General features: G+C 40.0%; 1 protein-coding gene across 3 annotated transcripts in view; it reads right to left on the reverse strand.

The window, feature by feature from the left end:
* Positions 1-643: 643 nt before the first annotated feature.
* The window catches only part of kbtbd2 (kelch repeat and BTB (POZ) domain containing 2), a 39,137-nt gene continuing 14,436 nt past the window's right edge, over positions 644-25,344 (reverse strand). For 2 of the 3 annotated variants that reach the window (XM_079389373.1, XM_079389375.1), the window contains 3 exons: positions 9,460-9,874; positions 3,511-3,676; positions 644-3,125 (listed from right to left, as the gene is read on the reverse strand). In XM_079389373.1, the coding sequence (XP_079245499.1) occupies positions 1,569-3,125; positions 3,511-3,676; positions 9,460-9,632 (1,896 nt within the window). In that variant the 5' untranslated portion in view covers positions 9,633-9,874 and the 3' untranslated portion in view covers positions 644-1,568. Of the gene's footprint in view, positions 3,126-3,510; positions 3,677-9,459; positions 9,875-19,178; positions 20,268-25,344 lie in introns of those variants that run through there. The other variant, XM_079389374.1, reaches the window with a different exon arrangement.

Here is a 25,344-nt window from a genome sequence, read left to right on the forward strand (position 1 = left end):
CCTAAACCCTGGGCTACATTTTTATTTGCGTGTCAGTGTCATTGATGGGACAAAAGCAGCACACAGCCTGTTTACATGCATTGCATATCTTTAATAGGCTAAAATGCCAACTGTATGATCAAGTTTTTCCTGAAAGGACTACTGACTATAAAAGGTAAGAACAAAAGTCTAGGTAAGTCTAGGTAGTCTCTTCACTCCAATTCATTTTTTTTTGTAACTATTGACACTTTCCCTGAAACAAATGCTGAAACAACTGTCCAAAGCACATGAATATGAGGTTGTCTGTTGCCAAACATCTAGCCGCAACATTTTAACATTGGCACATGTACACATTTGACCCCGCAATGCACAAAAGAGGTGCTAACCAGAGCAAGGATTTGTAACCCTGGGTAAAAATCAGCACTAAACCTTCTTCTAAATTACAGGGGTGAAACATACCTTTACCTGGGCATAAAATGCTTGTGTAGTATTTTGAGTAAACAATTCTGTGTTTAGAGAAAAAAAAAAGAAGAAAAGCAGAAAAGAACAGCTATGTACACACTATTGCACAAATACAGCAGCATATTATCTTTTTTTTCCCCAGTAAAATAATAACCAATATTAGAACATTATGATCCAGGGCAATAAAGCAATTTGAAGATGCTTCATGATGACTCGAGAGTAAATAGGTTTATTTTTATTTTTTAACCTGTTTCAATTCAGTTCCACACATTCTGTTTCTAAACACATACTTCTGAACATGATGGAGAATGAATACTGTAACAGGCATTTCCTGCATTCGGCTAATTGAGGACAAACACACAGGGACTTGGAGACAAAGATGCCTGAAAAAACAAAACAAGAAATTCCTTTGGAAACTAGAGAGAAATAAATGATATGGTAAACAGTACGAAACCAGACTGGAAAGCACCCTGAGGTATCGCTAGTGAGTTTGCAAGCATGAAACCTACCATTTTAAGAGGTCAAATAATGCCATATGCAAGACAGGTCAACAGACAGACCACAGAGAATGTGAACTATGATAATACAGATGCAAACAATGACAACAACAAATTCAATGTCAAGCAAGTCACCAAACCAGCAGCGAACCAAAACATCAAATGACATTCAGTACAAAATATCTCGCCAACCCCTTGAACCTCTTGTTACCCTGGTGACATTTAGGAGAAAGGTGAGCAATTGATTTCTAGAAGATGAACTGGACAAAAGAAAAGTGAGCAATTTAAGAACTCTGGGTGTACAGTTGCCATTTTCAAGCAAAGGAGGTTTAATTGCATCATTCGTTTATACCATCAAATTGTTAAAACAGAATGCCAAACTTTTAATGAGAAATTAAATATTTATGTTCCCAATCTTGCTTTAAGAATGATCAAAACTACAAGTGTTGGAGATGGGTCAAAATTAATTAAACTTTTTAGTTTCCAATTAGACATTTGATCTCCATGAGCACACTAGGCATACAAGGAAGACCATCCATCAGCTTAATCACCTTTCCTCTCAAAACAGAAGAGCATTATTCCAGAACAGTGGATAAATTACAGATTAGTTTTAAAAGACAACCCCATTAACTATACATGAGGCAGTGACACCATGTCCTCATCCACCTCAAATTCCTCAGCTCCATCAGGAGAGAAGAGGTAAGTGGGTGGCTTCCAGGGAGATTCATCAAGGCAGGATGGGTATAATTTACCCACGGCACAGCGGAAATCTTTGCCGAGGTCCCAGAGCACACGTTCTGACACGGGCTGCCGCAAGGACCAGCAATCAAACTCCAGGTCATACTGATAGAGAGCATACTTCGCCCGTTCGTTTAAGTGTGTCTCGCGTATAAAGATGCATAGTGTATTCAGTACCACCACAGCACGCACACATGGGTCAGAGTACCGCTTGGCTGGGATGTTAGCAGCCAGACGCCATTCATTTTTGTTGACATCGTATATTTCTACCGTAACCGAGGAGCCATCAATAGTGCTTGTTGGCAGACGCAAACCCGAGTTGCCCACCACATGTAGACCACCAATATAGAAGATGAGGTCTCCTAACGCAGCCGCTGAAGCAAAGCAGCGACTAGTCTGCCGCATGGCCATTTCCACCCAAGTGTCAGCTTGAGGGAAGTAGCAGTACATGAGGTCGTGTGTCATGACATAGATGCAGTTCCGGGCTGTTACCGCTGTGCTCCAACTCCACGCGCAGGGAAGAGGGCTGGTAAAGCTCCATTCGTCCCGCTCACAATCGTAGCGTTCAACTGTGCGCTTATTCAACTCTCCACCCACATTATCGCCGCCAATAGCGTAAATGAACCCCAGACAATACACCAGTGATGGTTTAGTACGAGTATACAGCATCGGCGTTTTGGCCACCCATGCATTCTGCTGGGCATCCAGCCAGTAGAAGCTGTCCACTGAACAGTAGGCAGCCTGAAGCTTGCCACTTTTGCTTCCGTGGGTAGCTAGAGCGCTCTTCAGTGGTATCTGTCCACCAGCAATGAACACATCATTGTCTGGGGTGACCAATGTCCCAACCTTCTGCAAGTCTCCAGGCAAGCTACACAGTTTATAGACCTTCTCCGCTTGAGGGCTGTAACAGACCACTGTGTGACGTGGACCTATCACGACTGGGTGGCTTTCAGCTGGTGGTTCAGCCTCTACAAAAATTAGCATTTCTTCCTTGGTCATGCCCAGTCTAGGCTTAAAAAACTTTGGCATAGACTTGTACAGGCCTTGCACTACCACTGATTTGTCGTTTGGTGGAAGACCTTGGAACCAGGCACGTTGGGTCACCTCAGAAAGCGCATCAATTCGAATCTGGCTAAGGACGGAGGACAGATACTGAGAACGTGCTTCCATGTCGTATTCCAGCCACAGCATGGCCGCCTCACGTACTGTTTCCTCTTTCTCCACATTTAGATTATCGCTGCTCAGGAGGTCCAGCAAAAGCTCGTGCGAGAGCTGCAGGAAAGCCTCCTGTCGGTAGACGACAGGAAATTTGTGTTCCACCATGCGCTTAGCACTTTGCTTCAACTCTGTGCAACTAAACAGGTCACCAATGCTTAGCATGCGGACGCAGTTTTCAGCAGTGATTTTTTTGACCAAGTATTCTCGACACTGTAGTAAAACATCCTCCACCTGAAAGAAAGACAATAAAAGCCAGAAATAAGTAGACATAAACACTGATTAACACTATTGTAAATACTGAAATTTTCTAACTGCACCACTTCTAAAATGTCATTGAAATTCCATTATGATCAGTCATTAACTTAATTGGCTGTTGACCAACTGTTTTGTAGACATTTTAGAAATGAGACCTCTAAAAATGCTAGTGTGCGCTGCTCACAGTCTGCAGCAATGGCATGTTGTGATGGCAATGTGTGACTCATAGGTTTTGTAAGTGAAATGTGCATGTATGTGGAGGGTAAAATGATAAAACATGAGAAAGCAAGTTAGAGGAAAGGTTTGATGATTTTTAACACGTTAACATTAACCCATGGAAGACTGTGCACGTCTTCCTAACCTGAAGAAAACAGGCGGTCTCGTAGAGAGGTTCCACAGTGGTGTCGTTGATGACTAAGTTCCCGGTGTAAGCATAGGTTATGATGGTCTGCAGCGTGATGGGGTCAACATTTCTAAGATGAACATGTGTCTGTTTGCTCTCACTGAGCCCACTCAAAAACATGGCCCTACAGAAACAGAAAAAACAACATTGGTTAAAACAAAGACCCTTGATAAAAAAAAAAAAAAAAAAAAAAACTTAAATGTGACACTTTCAAATGTGTCTAATCTTGATTTATCATCGACAAAAGCTCTCACGATTCTTAAAAAAAAAAAAAAAAAAAAAAAAATTAGGCTACTAAACAAAAACAAAAAATTTATTGTAGGTCTGAACAAAAATCATCTTTTGTGTCGGCCAACTTAAAATGCAATAAAAAGCAAGTATGTGGATAAAAAAAAAATATTATTTGGTGTCAAATTCTATTTTATGGTGTCCTTGTTACAGTGTAACTACATATTTAAGTAAAGAGTAATATTAACTAACTGGTAATGGTTAGGGGATCAGGGTTTTTATAGCTAGTTGAACGTAATTATGCATCATTTATTGTTGTTATTACTACATGTAACAAGGACACCATAAAATGAGGTTACCAGCTTTAGAATATTAGAGTGAGTAAATAATATCTGAATTTTCATTGTTGTGTGAACCATATGACACACATTCACAGAAAAATAAGTTGGGTAAGTAAACTCCAAATTTAAAAAAAAGAAAGCAAAATAAGGGTTACAGTACATTTGTTTTCTATTTTGAATGCAATTAAAATTGTGGTTATTTTACTTGAGATGAATAAAAATTAAGTATTCAACTTCACTACATTTATTTTTCACCACAAGTAAAAAAAAAAAAAAAAAAAAAAAAAAAAAAAAAAGAGAAAAGGCAGACGGAGCAAAGGGGTGAACTGGCATTTGAATAGGCACTTTTCAAACTACTGGGATGGTGACCAGCACTTCAGGCCATAAAATTCAGGCAATAAATCAAAAACTTCCAGTTCAGCTGGGGGCCAGAGCAATAAAGTGACATTCACTCACTGGCTTGTTGAATCAATACTAAAAAATTCAAATCATTTTTTTTTTTTTTTTTTTAAATGAGCATTATGATTTTGATTTCGTGATTTTAAGACAGTATTTCCTTACACACTTTACATTCAATTAAAATTTGAAACATTTCAAAAGGAAACCATTTAGAGCTATATCAAAAAGTTGTAAACAGTCTCTCAAATAACAGAAACTAGAACAGTGTGTCTGTTTCGTTTTCATGCTCTATTTAAGTGTGACTGTCTGAAACACGTGCAAATAAAGTTTAAGTTAAAACACACCAACGACTGAACATAATACGTCTAGAAGAGCATAATACAAAGCTAGGTAACACTATTTCGATAGTCCACTTTAGACATTCTACTAACAGTAAGCAACTTTGCAACTACATGTCAACTAGCAGTCATTAGAGTATTAGTAGACTGTCTGTTTAATATCTTCTAACACTTCTGATGGGTCCACACCATACAACATAGAATATGAGAAACTTTGCAAGTATATGTCAACTTATTCTACTAACCCTAAACCCATCCTACTGAGCGTTAGTAGACACGTAGTTTTAAATGAATGAGAACTAGAAGCTAAAGTTAGTGCACTAAGTTTGATGTTGGCTTGTCAAAAGAGCCAGAGTACTTGTGTGCCCAGCATTCTTGACCTGCCCCACTGCAAAAAACGTACAACAGTATTTCTCTATGAACCCTTGCTATTTTCTGTTCTAATAAAAAAAGCCTACTAGGCTATGATAACACCTTGGACAGACTAGCTGGATGCGAAATAAGTCATGCCTTTTATTGTTTTCCCTGTTTGCTATTTCAAAGTCCTGTCACCGAAGCGTTGTGGGCAACGATACAGAAGGTAACTGAAACGATGCAGTTTTACTCAAGGCAATCGTCGGGGTCCAAGCACAATAGTTTGTGTAGATGATGCAGTTACACAATGGACATGACTCTCTTCAAGTAAATTGTTAGTCCTTATGTGAGAACTATTATACGTACAATATGAAAATGGATAACTAATATAGTGTCCCTTGGATGTACATTCAGTTGTGTGTGATAACTTGAGAAATATATTGTGAATACCATTAAAATTAAGATAAAAAAGTAATAGTATTTCGGAGATTACAGTTTTTTGCTACTATATTGGGCTTTTTTAAAGGTTATGAAAACAATGAATTTATATGTACTTTTTATATAGTCACTTAAATGAAACATTTTCAAACTGTTTGAACAGATCTTGAATGATTTGCTATCCTGTGGCTCCCTCGTGTGGACAATATTAGCATTTTAGCCTTTATCTCTGAACAACATTAAAAATGGCCAATATTTTTTTAATTGACTGATTCTGTATCTTATTTCATGCTTTAAGAGTTTAATTTTCAACTTACATTTTTAAGCAGTGCAGACTGATTATGTGACTTGTTAAATGGTTTTTTTAACGATTATAATATATAAATAATTTGATGAAAAAATTACAACAGCTATTGTTTTCACAATATTGTTTAGACACTTATTTTGTATTGTAATGAAGAAGGTTTTTGACAAAAAATCTTTTCATTACTAAAAATTAAACACTAATTTCATCCATATTGTTTTTCAATAGGTCAAGCACCTCTTCATAAATATGACTGTTTCCAAGGTTTTTTTTTTTTACAATCTACATTTCAAAAAGTAAAAGTCAAACACTTCAAGCTTTTTAAGCAGCTTGTACAAACCCTGGTAATATTTGTTATAGTTAGCAATAGCCAACTCTTTTCAGGGTGTTGCCATAGTCTAGTAGGCTTTTTTTATTAGAATAGAAAATAGCAAGGGTCCATAGAAAAATATTATAAAATATATAACTTGTGTACGTTTTTTTTTGCAGGGGCTCAAGAACGCCGGACACACAAGTACTCTGGCTCTTTTGCCTTAAGGATGCCCAGATGGGCTTTGCCAAACCAACATCAAAGTCTTCGAACTTTAGCTTCTAGTTATTATTATTATTATTATTAGTGCTCAGTTATTAACAATGGTTCTGTTTTTTTCTGTTTAATATTTTATGGAAACATTCTTTCATAATTATTTTAATAACAATAATATAATAAAATAATAATACCTAGAATATCAAAAATCAACTGCGGGCGGGAGATAGTTTTCCTATTTAGCTCCCAAACTCTGGAACAATCTACCCAACACTGTTCGGGAAGCAGACACACTCTGTCAGTTTAAATCTAGATTAAAGACCCATCTCTTTAACCTGGCTTGCACATAATAAACTATCGCATTTCTTCACAGGTCTTCACAGTTCCACTTGGATCTGAAAACCCGAGGTCCGCCCCGAGCAGGTCTCGGGTAATATAAAATAAATGTGCTTTTCCCAAATGGCCCGGATTAGACCCGAATTCTTTTAAACTATCTCGGATGCGTCGCCTACTTGTATGTTCATGTTAAGTTAATTTTGAGAAACGCATGTAAAAAAGGAACATACATTTGTAACCTCAGAAATCCATCTTATAGATGAGATCCATCAGGAAATTCACTCACTTCAGTATGCTGCGTTTTAATGCAAGGCTTTTCCTTTTTTGTGTGCAGAAGCCCTTCACCGGAGATGAGGTAAATAGTGTTGCAAACAAAACTAGCAAATCCATGATTTAACCTATCGATTTAATTTTTATAAAACTATCACGTTTAGGCTATATTTGAAATCCACTGGTTACAACTGAAAGTCAAACTGAGAAATAACGTGTCCATCAGGCAGGCAAAAATATAAAGTAATAGGCTAATAAATAAGTAAATAAACTGAATGAAAGTAATGGAGCAGCAGCCAAATCAGTCAGCAGGACCCCGGGATTTTTCCAGACCGATGCGGGGCTGCAGGCTGTGCACACGTCAATGCCATATACGTTCGGGTCTAGTCAGGTTCGAAAAATGCAGTCGGGTCAGGTAAGAGGTAAGAAGTGATTCGGGTCGGGGATTTTAGGACCTGAGAGGACCTCTACCAGGAACACTTCCCAAAACACCCAATGTACTTGTTACATCGTTAGAAGAATGGCATCTACGCTAATATTAGTCCGTTTCTTTCTTATTCCAAGGTCACTGCAGCCACCCGGATCCAGTCCGTATCCAGATCAGATGGTGGATCAGAACCTAGGGATAACCTCTACAGCCAGGACACCTATATCCCTTTTCCACCAAAGCAGTTCCAGGTGCTAGTTCAGAGCCAGTGCTATAGCCGGTTCTTAGTTGGCTCGACTGGCGAGCGCTTTAAGAACCGGTTGGTTTTCCACAAGGTAGAGAGCCAATACAGAGCCAGATCTTACGTCACTGAATCCGTTTCATGTTTCGGATCACTAGCGCGGCACAACAGGCATCTGTACAAAGCATCAGTGCCACGCAGATCGATCGATCGGCACACAACACACTAAAGCACCGCGAGAGCGATCCAAAAGCATAAAGAGCCGTCTGCTTTCCAGTCGCTCCCGGAGCACCCCGATATGCCTCGCATCGACCGGTCCGCACAGCGCCGATCTATCCCGAACAAGCCTAAACAAACTATCAGCAATGGCCGGACGTTGCGTTGCTATTGATGTTCATGGCTTTGCAAACCTACATCGGCATCCAAACACGGCGAATCAAACGTGTTAGCGTTTTGCTGCTATTTCAAATATGGCGGTCCAAGTTTCTGTTCGTCTTGTTGGTCACGGTAACCCCGCCCCCAGCCCCTGACGCAAGCGGTTCTTCCTTCTAGCCCAGCAATGTTTTGGTGCTACTTACGAACCACTTTTACTGGTTCGGAGCTGGTTCTTTGGATGTCGAAAAACAAAGAACCGGTTTGAAACTAGGCTCTGGCTCCGAACCAGCACTGGAACTGCCTTGGTGGAAAAGGGGTACTAGATGAGCTCCAGAGACTGATCCCCAGTGAAGACCCGGTCTCCAAGACGGCTATCGGGACAAGACCACAGGAACCAGATCAGTCCTTTGCACAATCTGATTCTGCTTTAGTCTAGATTTAAACTGTTGATTTTGTCTGGCAAGAGGAGAATACAGTATTTAGACGGGGAAGTAGTTTGTCAAAATAGTGTCAAAGCTGATATAAAGCCACCCAGCTTTATATTAAGCCGATGTAAAGCTGCCTTGACACAATTTGCATTGTTAAAAGCGCTATACAAATAGTATTGACGACTTATTTTATGAATAGAAAAGCTCAAAAGAACAGCATTTATTTGAAATAGAATGTTTTAACATGTTTGTCACTTTTGATCAGTTTAATAGAAAACAAAACTTTACAAGTACTGTATAACAACTTTAATGCATCTAATGTGTAAACAATATGATTTAAGCATTTAATCCAGCAGAAATGTGAGCACAATCTGCATATTTTATAAACACTCATAACAGATGTCACTACCTGCTTTTCATGGAGATTAGCTGTAACCCAGTGTTATATTCACTTGATATTTGCAAAGTTGAGCATTCAACGCTTTTTCTGCATGAGCGTGAAGTTCAACTCAAATGCTCACTTGCTCTCTGCCATAAGACATGCACCATGAGGGGAGTGGAAGAGAAATCTAGCTTTTTGCAGTTTAAAGATCATGCATGCTCACATCAAGATTTTATTACAGTTTTGTTTAATCGTACAGCCCTAATTGTCCCAATTTGATCTGCCCCTGAAATGGTCATATTTTTTAAAATTACCAGAGCACTGAGCAGTTGAAAGAAATAGAAAAATCAAAACCATGGAATGGCGTCATTAAAATGCCAATAACTGAATTTGAGGATTTCACATTTTAGTAATATACTTTTATACATGTATAATTAAATACTAATGCTTTAAAAAAAAAAAAAAAAAAAAAAAAAAATGGTTTATAGATTAATCAGTTGAATGTTCATTCTCCACCCACCTGAAGTAAGAGCTGCAGGTGGCCAGCACCATTTTATGGCAGGGGAACTCACTCTCCTCCACCAGCAGAGTGATGTCAGTCAGCAACTTCTGCTCGTAGAAAAACTTTAGCTGTTCCAGCACAGAAACGGCATAATCTGTGTTGACTTGCCGACGCTCTCCAACCTCCGACATGTTCGTATCCCATGAGTTTTCAACCAGCTTCTGAATGTCAAAGAGTATCTGTTCCTTTCTGCAATGGCCTGTTTCCTGAATACTTTTGAAATTAAGGTAATTTCTCTACCATGTTGAATTTTTAACAACTTTTACAGCGGTTCCAGAGAGTTCAGCTGTCTCAGAGGACGCTGGGATTGAGGGAGAAAGTGACGTGAGGTAGAGGGAGATGTCTACATCAGAACACCTGCAGTCCAGCGTGTCTGTGGAAAAAAAATGGGCACATTAGAAAGCGAAGGACCAAGGAGAACTTGAACCACTCCCTGATGTACTGTAAAAGAAAAGAAAGAATTTACAGTACTAATATTTATGACTGTCTACATTTATTTGCTTCAAATGTTAAACCATATAGTAACCCTTTCATATACCAGCCAGCGCCAATTTTTACTTGCTTTTTGCAAATGTTAATTTTGGACCTTTAAAAAGGGGTTTTAAAGGGAAACTCCATTCAAAAATGAAAATTCTATATTTACTTCCCCTAATACTGCCCTGGATGAGTACAGCCTTCTTCAGATGATCACAAAGATTTTAAAAAAAATAAAAAATCTCAGTGAGTTCACAAGAGTATAGAACCCCAAAGCTGCCGCTTCAAAAACTCCACAAAGTGAACACAAAGGTAGTCCATATGACCCCAGTTGATGAATTGATGTCTTCTAAAGCAAAACAATAGATATGTGTAGGAAAATATTCTAATATTTTAAATACTTTTATCTATAAATCAACACTTCTGAACAACTGTCCATCACTGGTTGATGAGCTCACGTTTGACATGGTTAATGTTAACACCTTGTGAAGCATTACATGAACGTGTCCTGCAGCTCATGCAAGAAGTGACATAGATGCACAGTGGGCCGTTACATCTCACTTTGCAATGTGCTGATGTTTACATCAAGAATGGACACATGAACTCATGTACAACAATTGGTCAGAAGTGATGGTTTATTTAAATTTAAAAATGTAATTATTTTTCTTAACCACACCTATCTTTTTGCTTCAGAACACAATGACTACATTTACATGTGCACAAATAATGCGATTATTTCCAATAATCAGAGTAAGGACTTAATCGCATTATGATGTTTACATGTCAAGAGCAAACCTCTTCACTCCCGTTTACATGCAATTTCCATTATTCTTATCGCATTAAGAGGGTGCATGTAAAAGCACTCATTGATTCATCAACTGGGGTTGCATGTTCACTTCAGTTTTTGAAGCATCAAATTTGGGAGTCTCTATGTTCATCTGAAGTCAGTCATATACATATGGGATGGCATGAGGGTGAGTAAATGAGAAGTTTTGGGTTGAGTAAAACAGTCTAGCCAAAAAAAAAAAAAAAAAAAAAAAAACACCTGAAAGAAAAGTACTCCTGTGCTCTCTGATAGATGATTTTCTAATGGTCTCATACAATAAGACGTCCGGGGCTCCAGACTGCGACCATTTTTTTCTGCTGGTGCGACTAAATTTTGCGAGCAAAAATGTATTATTTGTTATCGTCGCTGTTATTATTTGTTACATGATAAACAAACGCGTTACAAAACCGTTTGTCAGCTCAGATCAATAATTGAGCGCAGCGCAAGCAAACAAGTTCCGAGCTCAGAACAGGTTTATTTAGGAACCTGTGTTGATCTGGTGATACTGTTACTAAACAGCGCTGTTGCGAGATCCAGTGAGAAGCATTTGCATTCGCCACAGAACGATCTAGATCTAGTGAGAAGCATTCAAATTCTACAAGATTCTCTACTATAAACATCAAACAGCACGTAGAAAACCAGTAGTAGTAGTAACGCTGACTATAACCATGGTGTTGTGGCCGAAATAGTCAAATGTTTTTACATTATTCCTTTCAGGATTTGAACAATACCTTTTCAGAGAGAAATTCAAGCACTTTTAAATGACTTTCAAACAGCAATTTTCAGCTCTTTAGAGCTCTAAAAATGATCCAAATTAAATGTTATTTTAATGGGATGACCCAAATATTCTTTGTGATAAACACACACTTATGTAAAACTAAAACACATCAAGTCAGCACTATAACCAATAGATGGCAGCAGAGGAGGACATATTGGGTGATAAGTCAATAGTTAGCTATGATTGCCAGGTAATAGTTTTGCTTTATATTTTGAAATTATAAAATCACTATTATAAAATATCAAATCATCAATAAATCAAATTGTGAAAATTTGCACTTTGTGTATTAAGAAAAGTCACAAAACGCCTTGAAAAATTAACTTTTCAATTTGCGACTGAATCACACATAAGCAATCCATTTGTATTCACAAGTTGTCAGTCAGTTCTATATAATCCTATAGAAGAATAATGCTACTCATTTAATAAAAGAAATTCAATAAGAGTCTACTATATAAAGTTTCCATATGAAATTACATTTTGCACGTTATGTACATTTTGAACGTTTCCAAACTCAAGCTCAGCGATATATTATTATATATTATACTATTAATAATATTATTAGTAACTGCACTTATTAATGCAAAACGATAGTAATTTTATGATTAAACTATCTTTATTTTTAATACCCCAACACCACTCCTAGCGCTACCAAATCTGCTTTTGGCATTACTATCTGTAGAACTTAGTGGCGCTGGTGCCACTGCTCTCAAATGTTAATCTGGAGCCCTGACGTCATAGGTTTCTTACCACGCTTGAATGGACAAACACACAAAATTGTCATCTTCCCATCTTAGCAAGTATGCTTGTAAACACAGCTGGTTTTATCTAATTGCACATGACCAGTTGGGATAAAAATCAGACATAAAACATTATCTTGGATAATTTTCTTATCTGAACACTACCGTTAGATCTATGAGAAAAAATTAAAGCATTATTTATTTTGTTTGTATCTTTTTTCTATTGAATTTATTAGTGATATTGCTTGTATTGATTATTATTGATATTGAATTTAATACATATTGTGTCAGAAGCTTCAAAGAGATAAGCGAGAAAATCAAGTATGGAAACTGTCTATGGATACAGTTCAGATTCTGATATAAAGCAGCTTTAAAAGACAGTAGTGTCATTGTTTAGTTCATGCAGTGGTTGGTGCTGTTTAGATAGGGCTGCATGATGAATCATTTCTGATTTCTGCTTCTCTTGATTTATTAAGCATGATCATCTGTAATATTTGCCCTCTGATTATTTAACCTAAAAAAGGTTCATTTTAATTTGGCATTTGTGTTATCATGCATTGGAAGCAAGAGGAGTGACCTCGGTGTTGCTATGGCCATGCTCTACTGTTGGAGCTGCAGGAAAATTACCTCAGAAAGCACTTTTTGCTCTACCAGCATATTAATGGATTTATAATAACTGGAGGTTTGTACTCAGCATCTTATTTATTTATTTATTTTTTGCAACATCTGAATTTAAAAAGTTGTTTTAATTGCTGTCGCACCATGCAGGAGCCTGTTTCTGTTTTATTCACTTGCACTCAGTCCGAGTGTGCACTGCCTCACTCGATCTAGAGGTCTGCGTATACATGCATATTATCTGATAAGTGCTGTCAAAATTAAGCCACGATCACATTAAAAATTAGCTCCATATTGAACACATTTTTGTAGAGATGTTGGCAAATTTTGAATTCAGCAAACTGTCACACAATCATGCCAGTTCATTTTTTTCCCCAAGGTCAAAATGAGTAGGGATGTCCATTTTCGTTCATTTCCATGATCGATCGTCGTTTAAATTAACGATCAATTAATCATTAACCTTAATACTGCGAAATGTGTCTATTGCAGTGGCAAATATTCACCAGCTGACACGATGTGCAAATGCCACTCAAAACGCAGGCTTTCTCACCCGAATGACAGGGGTTTTAGTCTAAATAAAAGGCTAGTAGCAGAACTGTAAAATGAATAGATTTGATTATGATCATTTGATAAAATGAAGGTAGCACGCCCGCCACACCGTAGTACGGATCTTTTAACTTGGTTGGCTGTTTCAGATCCCGTCACGGAGACTGCTGAATGTGCCTCTTTAAATGGTTTCACTGGACTCGTTGTATTTTAAAACACAATCACAATGTTTGCAATTGACATTATTGGCATTTAAATAAGATGATCCCAAATGAGGTTTGATTAACTTGAGTGCGCTCCTCTTGTGTTAATTAGGTTAAGTATCTGACGTGCTCCTCACAAATTTTGTTAATCAGCACCAAAAGGTATAAATACAGCTGACATACCTCTACCCATTGACGGTTAATCAGCATTTTGGTTCGCCCGTCTGCTACTATGTCGCAAAGACAAACCTCCTCATCCAAAGATGATTCTGACTCCCCTCCGGTCCCATCGCCGCAAACAGCCGGCCCCAGGTCCATTCCTTCCCCACGTAGCAATCGAGCCCCAGGCTCCATCTCGGGGGCGCTGTATAGCTCAAGCAGCCACTCACCTCCCAAGACGCCTAGGCCTATTCTCGCCGCTGGCGAGAACCCCAGCCAACTCCCCGGTGTCCTCCTATCGTTCGACCAGGCCAACGTTTCCACCCATAGGGAAGTGGACTGTCGAGTCAGAGGCAAGCGCTGACCAAATCCGACGTCCAGCCTTCACGCAAGTTAAATAAAGCCACACACAGCCCCGCAGCCTGCCCCCAGCCCCCTTTAACTCTCTCCTCCAAGTGAAACCACAATACTCGCTCTTCACCGCAACACCAGTGCCCGTCCCACCAAACGCCATCGCCTCAGAACCTCCCCAAGTGGCTCACAGCATTCAAGAGCAGATATTAGCAGGTGTGGACGTCTATCTCTCCTCACTTCTCTCCCTCCTGCCCACTTCAGATTCAAACCGACAGATAGACTGCTGGGATTTCTCAGTCACCTTAAAGAACCCAAATCACGATTACTTTCTTTTTCTGAATTCTCTATCGCTTTCAGTCGATTCACAGGAGATAATTTGTCCCTCACAGGTGACGCAAACTCAATGATTACCTGGCAATCATAGCAGAGCTTGCGCTGTCCTATGGAGGGGGACATTTTTATACGTAACATTTTTTCTGCAAAATGCACAGTACGAGTCGCCCAATGGAACCAATGCCTTACTGGGGCGCACTCGATCTGGATCTCCAAAGCAGAGTGTTCTTAGGCTGCAGGAACTTTTCATGTGCGGTTTGCAAGTCGGTCGCTCACTCCACCATGACTTGCCCATGAATCAATCCTTCCATAACCCCATGCCCAGATCCCTTCTCCATGAAATCCTCCAGCTACGTCCCAAGATCCGTAACTACCGCAAACTCTGAGCAAACAGCCCCATCTGCAGCAGATAACAGGCAGCCATGCAACTTGTTTAACTACGGGAGATGCATCAGACTAGGGGGTCGACCGATATGTGTTTTTCAGGGCCGATGCCGATACCGATTATTACAGACCAAGTAGACCGATAACCGATATATTGAACCGATATATATGTCTGGTGTAAAAATGAAAATGAATGTCAAAATTAAGAATAACAAGGGCTCTGACAAAAATGGCCTTCCCTAGTGTTGGTTGCACTTCTTACTCTTGTCTTCCCCCATGCATCCATCTACAATAAGGGTAATATATAAAGAGAGAGTTAAAAGTGGGGCCACTGCATGCTTCATGATTAAGCCTATGAATACTAAATACTAAAGCTAAACAGCTTGGGGAAATGTAAGTATTTGGCTTCAATAATTTACATGTTAGAAATGTATGTGTAATAGCATAACCGCTCATAATTCTTCATTAATTATTTTCGGTTGACAAAATCATAACCTACAAGAGGTGACTATTCAATTCATCATCTAATGCACATCAATTGATTAATTTAAAAAGCGCAATGTATATAATACGTGTAAATAATTTAATTGTCTTCATAGCTCCATTGTAGAAGTTGCGAAGAAGACCGCAACTATTTTAATGAAACTATAACACTAATAGCCTGTTATAGGCTCACTTGGTTCAATAGCCTATTGAAATGTCCCAATTTCCGTCATCCTAATCTTGGCCTATGTGACAGTATCTTAATCTTGGCCTATGTGACAGTATCTTAGTCTTGGCCTATGTGACAGTAATTTCCATTAGTTTTCATTTACAGAGCAGTGCAAATGAAGGCATAAAACATTAATTTAATTTATCTTTTAATCAAATGAGAGTTGAACTATTTTTTGGCAAACAAATGTGTTTACTATAAATTAAAACATGTAAGAAATAGAGTATTGTGTGATTGTTCTTTTAAACAAAAGTTGTAATAAATGTAGTAGCATTAGTAAATAAACCAAACTTTTATTTTGACGGGTTGCCATGAGGACCTCTTAAGTTTCTGTAGCCTATTTATGATATGACGATCGTTTTACTCAAACGAAACAGTCAAATGCTCATGAAGTAACTCTCAGAGCAGTTCTGGGGATGATGTTCATGTATTTATGTCCTCGTTTAGTGACATGGCAGATGCGGAAAACACCGCGAGCGTCGCGCACTTCAGTGTGTGTGTGTGTCAAAACCGCGCGTCTGTGCCATTCACATATACAGAGACACGCCAAACATGCAGAATTCATATTTAAATAGTCTTTTTGCAGCTTAATGTTTACAGATAGTCCATATCATGAGTCGATTTAAGTGTACTGACCTACTTTTGATTAATTCATCCAAACTTTGACTAATTCCGTGACTCCGCGTTATACAGTAAATTCCATATGACTGGATTCCGCAATTCCCCCTGCGTTTCCCCCATCTCGGAAACCATAAATAGATAAAATTGAGGTTTTTACAACTTCAGTGTAGTGGATTGTAATTTATTGCAACTTGTGCAAGGTCTGCTGCTGCCTTTGAGAGAGAACTGATGCGTGATGAAGCAGCACCAGTTGGCAAGCGCTTTCGGTGTGAGAGTGCCTTTTAGTCTTCCACGTTGATTGGTCGGACTCCTGACTCTCAACAAATCAGATGCGCAGTGGGCGGAGACTGCTCTAGGCCACAGAGTGGTGAGTTCCGACAGGCTGCATCAGAGCCAAATAGTGCGTTTCAAAATTAAATAATTTTATCGGCACATCGGTTTTTGAAAATGACCGATGCCGATTATCATAAAAATGCTTAATATCGGTGCCAATAATCGGCCAGGTCGATAATCGGTCGATCCCTATTAATAATAATATAAATATTATAATTATACAAATCATATGTAATTACATCAGACAGCGCTGCCGCTATCTTCACATCTGCAGCGGATCTCACACTCGCATTGTTTATCCAGTGTAGAAAGCAGTGAATAAAAAAAAAATCTAAAAACTACCTATCGACTCGTCTGACCATCGAACTCACCCACGATCCAGATAAAGAATTCTCTAATTATCTTCTGTCTGGCCTCAGCCACGGTTTTAACCCTGGCGTCGAATGCGCGCTTTCCCAGAATATCATCTGTAAAAATCTCCAATCCGCCCACGCAGAGCCCGACGTCGTAGAAGATCTAATCAAAAAAAGAAGTCAAGTCAGGCTTCATGATTGGCCCTTTCGAGAACTAGATCAACTTTTATTGGAGGGTGAGTAGATTTCCCACTACAGGCAGCCATGCAGCTTCCTGTAACCTAAACAAAAGAATGTAGAAACAAAAAATACCCCATCTAAATATTCACAACAAACACCCTTTCAAAATAAAACCAAGAAATACACTTTCACTTTCCTACACTTTCACTGCTTCTCCCCCACAGCTTCTCAAATGTTTGTATCCCCCAGGATACGTTGCCTCTTTTAGGCTTAAACAATGGAACAGCCTTTCCCTTTTCTATAACTCCCATCAACATCCAGCTATTTACAGATGCAGCTCTCTCAATCGGCTTCGGAGGCATTTACCAAGGACGTTGGTTCGCGTCTCCATGGCCCCTCCTAGCTGCCGGACTCACCTCAGTCCTCAGCCTTTTTTGAGCTTTACCCCCTCGTGGCAGCAGCCTTCTAAGTAGTACGTTGTGACAACAAAGCAGCTGTTCAGTGTATTAATAAAGGCCGTTCTCATTCTCCCACCTTCACGCCTCTCCTAGGATGCTTAATATGGATCTCAGCATGCGACCAATTTATAATAATTGGCAAACACGTTCCAGGTTCAGAAAACCAAATTGCTGACTCTGTCTCGCTTTGTTTCAGAAATTCAGGATGCTGGCTCGAGAGGCGGACCAATTCCCAACTCCAGTACCTCACTATTCAGAATCAATATTCCCGTAACTCACCCGTTAAAACCCCTCTTCGATGCATCTCTCGACACTATCCTCCAAGCACTTTCTCCCAAAACCCTCCAGTCATACGTGACAGCATGGAGATTTTTCAAGGCTTTCCACCTCTCATACAACATACCCTTCCTCGATTTTTCCCTACTTTCAATCACCTCATTTATCTCTTTCCTTAACAGTGTTAAAGGCCTCCAAGTCAGGTCCATCAAAGGTTACCTGAGCGGTGTCCAATTTTTCCACAAGCTGACATACGGCGCTCCCTCGCCCGAAATAAGCAATTCACAAACCTCCCTTCTGATCAGGGGAATCCAACAATCCCGACCTACCCGCCCCGCCCCGACTCCAGACAACCCATAATATTAGACATTCTCACAAAATGTATCCACTCCTTCCACACAGGTTACCAGCCTCTCAGTACCGCCCCCACACTTGACGCTATGTTTATTTTAGCCTTTTGCAGGTTTTTGAGATGCTTGGAGCTCACCATCTCTTCTAAATTCGATCCCAATATCAACCCCACCGTCTCAGATTTAACAGTACTCGATAGACAATTTAGTCCTTAAAGCAAGACGGAGCAAGCCAAGAAAGGTCATTTCATCTACATTTTCAACCTCTCTTCTCCAATCCAACCATACCAGTCTGTTCTCGAATACCTCCGCCTTAGGAATTCTCAGGCTAAATCCCCCCACGAACCTCTATTCTTAGACGACAGTTAAAAAAAAAAACCCGTCACTCGCTTCTGGTTTCAAAAACACCTCAGATCTGTCCTGCAATCGTCAGGCATCCCAGCAAAAAAAATCTCTGCTGCCCCGATATGAAAAGAGTGGCTAATGTCAGCAGCCCAAAAATGCCTCTCCAAGCAGCAGATCCAAACTCTAGGAAGATGGTCTTCAGAAGCTTTCCAAAACTACATCAGAACTAACCAGTTTCACATCAAAGAAGCCCACCAAACCCTCATTGGTCAACAAACCATCTAACGTAAATCACCACCGCAGCAGTATCCCATGTCCACATCACAAATCCATGCCTAAAATCCTTCCGATAACCAGCGAGGCTTACCCGTCTGATGCCGCGAGTATCGAACTCCCGTCAGACTCAGCAATTCTACATTTATATCCTACGGTCTTCCCATCACTTACCTTTTCCATCCTACGGTCAGTGAGGCTTACCCATCCGTGAGTATTGATCTCCCTTCGGAGGTCGGGCAAGAGTCTCCCGGCCACACAACTTTACCTTTCCATCCAACGGTCGGCGAGGCTCAGCCACGATGCCATGAGCTTTGACCTCCCTATTCGAATCTCACATTTTTTCCCCCCACCTGGCAAGGCTTACCCGTCAAATGAGTCTTGATCTCCCATTGGATGCTGCGAGAGCCCTCCCAGTCGGGTTTTCCTTTTCTCTCTACCCGCCCGGCGAAGCTTAACCATCTGATATAGTGAGTCTTGATCTGCCGTCAGATATCAGCGAGAGTACTCCCGGATGGGTTTCGAGACTTGCGAGAGTCCTCCTTGCCGGACGTCCCAAACTCATTTTACCTGCCAAGCTGACAGGACCCACTCGTCCAACATCCAGAGTCTTGATCTCCAGTCGGAGGCTTCATGGGCCCTCTCGGTCAGCTATTTGCCATCTGTTCACTGATTAGCAGGGGCTTGACGCCCAGTAGGGCCCGAACACCGACTGCGTGAGCTGCTACACTCAAGGTAAATCGGGCCCTCCTGGTCAGGTCTACAATCAGCTGGTAGGGCTCACCCGTTCCAACGCAGTGAGCACACAGTTGATCATCGGTTCAAGCCCTCCCGACTGGGCGCCCCAAACTACGCAGTCCAATACCAGCGTACCTGCAGCGGCCTACCCACCCGACACCATAAGCCACCCCCAAACAGGCGACTCTCAAAATCAACCCCCGCCAGATCTCAGTGCGCATTTTGGGGGGTCCTTGGTCTGGCGGCTGTCACTCAATTGCTTTATGGGGGGGTATTCTGGGTTCAGGAATCTCGACGCCAGGGTTCAAACTCCAAAGCGAGGAAAATCTGCGCTTAAACACTGTTACTCGTGATTTGCTCAATAACATTATCATTTTTTTAAGGGCATGTGACAATGTGATACGTGCAACAAACATCTTCCCAAATTCGTAATGAGAATCATTTAAATATCTGCATGCTGTCAACAAAAAGAAGCACTGATATCTTCCTGTGGGTTTCTGCCAAAATAAAATCTAAGAAAAAGCAACAACTCCAACATTCATAAATGTTAGTATTGTTATTTTACTGTTGTTCTGTAAAATAAAAAAAAAATTAAAAAATAAGACAATAATAATGATAACTAGAATGTACATTTCCTGAAGAAAATGTGAGTGGGTGCTTGGCGTGGCAAAACTTGCCACTCGGTTGCTAGGTTGGCTTGAGTGGCTTCCTTAGCACTGCTGGGCGGTTCCTAGGGCACTAGGGATGGTTGCTAGGGCCGTTGCTAGGGTACCCAAGGTGGTTGCTAGGGTGTTGCTATGCGGTTGCTAGGGTACCCAGTATGGTTGCTAGGGCGGTTGCTAGCGTACCCAGGGTGGTTGCTAAGGTGTTGCTATGTGGTTGCTAGGGTACTTGGGGTGGTTGCTAGGGTGTTGCTATGCGGTTGCTAGGGTACCCAGGATGGTTGCTAGGGCCGTTGCTAGGGTACCCAGGGTGGTTGCTAGGGTAATAGGGGTGGTTGCTAGGGTGTTGCTATGTGGTTGCTAGGGTAATCAGGATGGTTGCTAGGGTAGCTAGGATGGTTGCTAGGGCGGTTGCTAGGGTACTTGGGGTGGTTGCTAAGGTGTTGCTATGTGGTTGCTAGGGTTCTTGAGGTGGTTGCTAGGGTGTTGCTATGTGGTTGCTAGGGTACCCAGGATGGTTGCTATGGAGTTGCATGATGAAGCTACAAAGGCTTCTTGTCACTATGAATGATATAAACCAACTCCCATGCCTCTGTGACATTCAGAATGGAAGATATCCCTCTTTGGATTTTGGTTGCTAGGGTACTCTGTTTGGTTGCTATGGAGTTGCATGATGAAACTGCAAAGGCTTCTTGTCACTATAAATGATATAAACCAACTCCCATGCCTCTGTGACATTCAGAATGGAAGATATCCCTCTTTGGATTTTGGTTGCTAGGGTACTCTGTTTGGTTGCTATGGAGTTGCATGATGAAACTTCAAAGGCTTCTTGTCACTATGAATGATATAAACCAACTCCCGTGCCTCTGTGACGTTCAGAATGGAAGATATCCCTCTTTGGATTTTGGTTGCTAAGGTACTCTGTTTGGTTGCTATGGAGTTGCATGATGAAACTGCAAAGGCTTCTTGTCAGTATGAATGATATAAACCAACTCCCATGCCTCTGTGACCTTCAGAATGGAAGATATCCCTCTTTGGATTTTGGTTGCTAGGGTACTCTGTTTGGTTGCTATGGAGTTGCATGATGAAACTGCAAAGGCTTCTTGTCACTATGAATGATATAAACCAACTCCCATGCCTCTGTGACATTCAGAATGGAAGATATACCTCTTTGGATTTTGGTTGCTAAGGTCCTCTGTTTGGTTGCTATGGAGTTGCTTGGAGCTGCCAATGATGAAACTGCAAAGGCTTCTTCTCACTATGAATGATATAAACCAACTCCCATGCCTCTGTGACATTCAGAATGGAAGATATCGCTCTTTGGATTTTGGTTACTAAGGTGCTCGACAATGGTTGCTAGGGAGGGGCTAGGAAGTGTTGAGGTGATTCATGATTGGCCGTTTGCTGGCCCGAGTCAAATGAGACCACCATCATGTTTCTATGACAATTCAGTCCGGAGATATCCCTTTGATCTCTTTCAATGGATGTCTATGGAACTTGTTGCTAAGGTGCTCTAAATGGTTGCTAGGGCGTGGCTTGATAGCTTCACAATGATTCTGAGAGATTGATTGGTCGTCTGAGTAAAATGAGCCCGCCCCCTTGTCTCTATGACACTGTGATCCAGAGCTATGTTCAATACAAAATCCCTATGCAATTTACCATAGTAGGTTAAACGCATGCATTTCATGGGCCGTCCCGCTACATAGTAAGTCAATGGGGCAACTTTGGGCAGCTCCTGCCCCCCAGGGGTGCAACTTTTACCCCATTGTGAGGTATGTTCTTACAGAGCCTGCCAGCCTCTTCAAATGTGGCAAATCACAAGTTTCTGCGAAATCCTCGCTCTGAGCTATGATTCGTCAAAGTTTGTCGCAATGTTAAGTCATTGCGATTTTTGGGCCACTTTTTCGCCCCTGGGGCGAACACCGTACCCCCGATCGCTTATAAAAGTCATAGCACACCATTCCCGAATAATCCGCACGATTTGACGCCTCATTCATGGGTCTGTGACAAAAGTTGCGGGAGGAGTAGCGCGCTGAAATAACGGCGGAAAAAAGAAGAAGAAAATAATAATAAGTATGAGCAATAACAATAGTGAGTGCTTCAAAAAAGCACCCACTAATAATAAATATAACTGCATGCAGCGATTACCAGGATTTAAGCACTTAAACGCATCCAAAATGGAGAATAGGCTTACAGTCACACCACATACACACACAGACATTAAATGATTGAACTAGTATATTGATACTCTAAGCATATTTACACACACACACACACACACACACACATACATGCACACACATTTTGTTGCAGAGATATATATTTGAAATAAAGGATAAGTGACAAAACTTATAAGCAAGTCTTCTCTTTTTAAGAGCTTGTCATTTTTAAGTTTTACTGTAATTATAATTTGGCGTAACTGTAAAAAAAATGATAGCTACAGGGTTTTTGCAGGATTTTTAGGCTCAAATTTAAGACTTTTTAAGACCTGCACAAATAAAATTAATACCATATAAGCGGGGTAGGGCAATGTCTATAGTACCATATTAAACTGTAAAACGACATTCCAAAAAATCCAAAATCCAAAAGCATTCAGATACAAGTTTTCACAACAACAGTTTTATAAAATGATAAACTTTATATTTCAGCCTTTAAACTATTTAAGAAAATGGATAAGTCAAAAGTATTAATTATATTGATTTTAACAATTTTCATCAATAAACTAATATACAAATTAAATAACATGAACTAGGGGTGTGCGGAATTGACAAAAAAAAAAAGACAATCAACAGTAGAGTTTTTGGATTTTCATCTTTATAATGCTTAAGCTCACTTGATGCAGCAGTGCTCTTTATGTATTTTTCAGTTTTTGGATGGCAACTTGATTGAAGGACATACAAGGAAGAATGCAATATCTTTTATCAAGTGTCAGAATAAAATTTTTAAAACCATCTTTTGTCACAGTGGAAACTGGCTCTGTGTGTTTATTCTTATTAGATCTGCTATTTAAGATCTAATAAGAGATCTACTTATATAGAGGAGAGATATGCTATATCTTTTATATGTAATTGAGTGTACGATGTTCATCTGGTGGATGAAAAAATTTAGGTGAAAAAGTCCCATAGACTTCACATTGGCACAAAATTAGTGAGATTATATCTTTGGATCAGGAGGTCACAGAGACTTGGGAGAGGGCTCATTTGACTCGGCCTATCAAGCAGCCAAAACGTACTGACATAACTTCGTAGCTATGCCCTAGCAACCACTTACAGCACCCTAGCAACTGTAAAAGGACATTAACAGACAATTTTTGTTTCTCTTTTGTTTGGGTTGAAAAACCAGTCTGTAAGTATATGGCAACTGTGCAGCTACACCCTAGCAACCATATAGAACACCCTAGCAACCATATAGCAACATAAAGAAGCCATATCTTAGCTCCACAGCATCATACAGACATGGAAGTTGGATCTCAAGCAATCATGCTGAAGGCTCTACTGACGGCCTAGTGCCGAGTTTTGCCACGGCAAGCACCACTCACATTTTCTTCAGGAAATGTACATTCTAGTTATTATTATTCTTATGAGACTAAATTTCTGAATGCATCTCCTCCTAGAGCTTTCAAGCTAGAACCACCAAACTCAGCCCAGCTCTTTGGACTGTTCTGACTTGAGTAGCTATCTCTTCAGACTGATCGGACTTAGTTTTCATAAAAATGAAGATTAAAAATCATAAAAATCCCATAGATTTACATTCACGAAATGTTCAGATGAGCCAAGACTATTCAAACTCCAACTGTCAAAATTCAAACCTAAACACACTAAAGCCCATTAGACTCCAATCTTCCCTTCTATGTACTATTTCTAACCAATTCAAACTCATCTAATATTTCTAATCTTTCTATCCATCTATCTATCTATCTCTCAATCCTAGCGACATACTAATCATGCTAGAAACATACTAACAGCATGCTAGTAGAATGCTAATCATGCTAGAAACATGCTAGTTGCATGCTAACCATGTTAGTAACATGCTAATCATGCTAGAGACATGCTAGTCATGCTAACAACATGCTAGTCACTTGCAAATAATGCTAACAACATCCTAGTAACATGTTAATCATGCTAGCAACATGCTAGGCATTTGCTAGTCATGCTAGCAACATGCTAGTAACATCAAAGTCTCTTTAAGACAAGTCATGTCACTCAGTGGCCATCTTTAAAACGCCTCTCGGGCATCCAAGTGCAACTCCTATCACTTTGTATAGGGAAACATCAAATTCTCCAAAACTGTTCACAAAGCTTACGATTAAATTTCATATTTTAAATCAGCAATGAAATCGGACAACAACGGTGTCATAAATGTTGTTTCTTTTGCTCAAATAGCGTTATAAAAAGCTTCGTTCTGCACTTCATCTTCTCATCAGAATTTTTGTCCGGTCAGCATCACCTCCCCCAACAATCTACACATTTACTATGTCTTATGGTGAATGCATAGTAGGTGATTGGGACTGATTTAGACTGTATAAACATGCTTTCCATTGAGGTGAATGAAGTCTGGTTTCCGGTCACATGAACTGTGCAACTCATATGCTGCATGCTTCGGTGGATCATATGCTCGAGTAAATGCAGACCACAAAACATATCCAACCCATCAAACATAGCAAAATAGTTTCTGCATTTAATCACACTGATGAGTAGAAGCGATATCACTGGTTCCATGAACCAACCCGGCTTTGCTGGTTTGTGGAGTGAATGAAACTGTATTGGCTATTTTTTTTAAAAGAGAACGTGCCACTTCATATGTCCCAGCCTGACTTCAGAGGAAATCAGATCAATACATTAAATAACTTGTATTTTAAGGTGCTTTAGTGGTAGTGTTTTCACAATAGCAAAATTATGACTTTGATTTGATACCAGAGTAAAAATCTCTCAATACCAATCCTGAACTGTTACCACAGGAAAAACCTAAAAAAATAGCAACTGGATAGAACATGAACTTAAAATTATTTTGTATTTATTTAGCAATTTAAACAACACCACTTGAAAAGTGTTATCATTCTGAACGTTGCGTATGAATGTAGAGATTGCAGTATTGAAAAGTTAGCTAAAAGAAAAAGCCAAATTAAAATGTCAT

The sequence above is a fragment of the Barbus barbus genome (genome assembly GCF_936440315.1).
Source record: "Barbus barbus genome assembly, chromosome: 32".
Classification (NCBI taxonomy): Eukaryota; Metazoa; Chordata; class Actinopteri; order Cypriniformes; family Cyprinidae; genus Barbus; species Barbus barbus.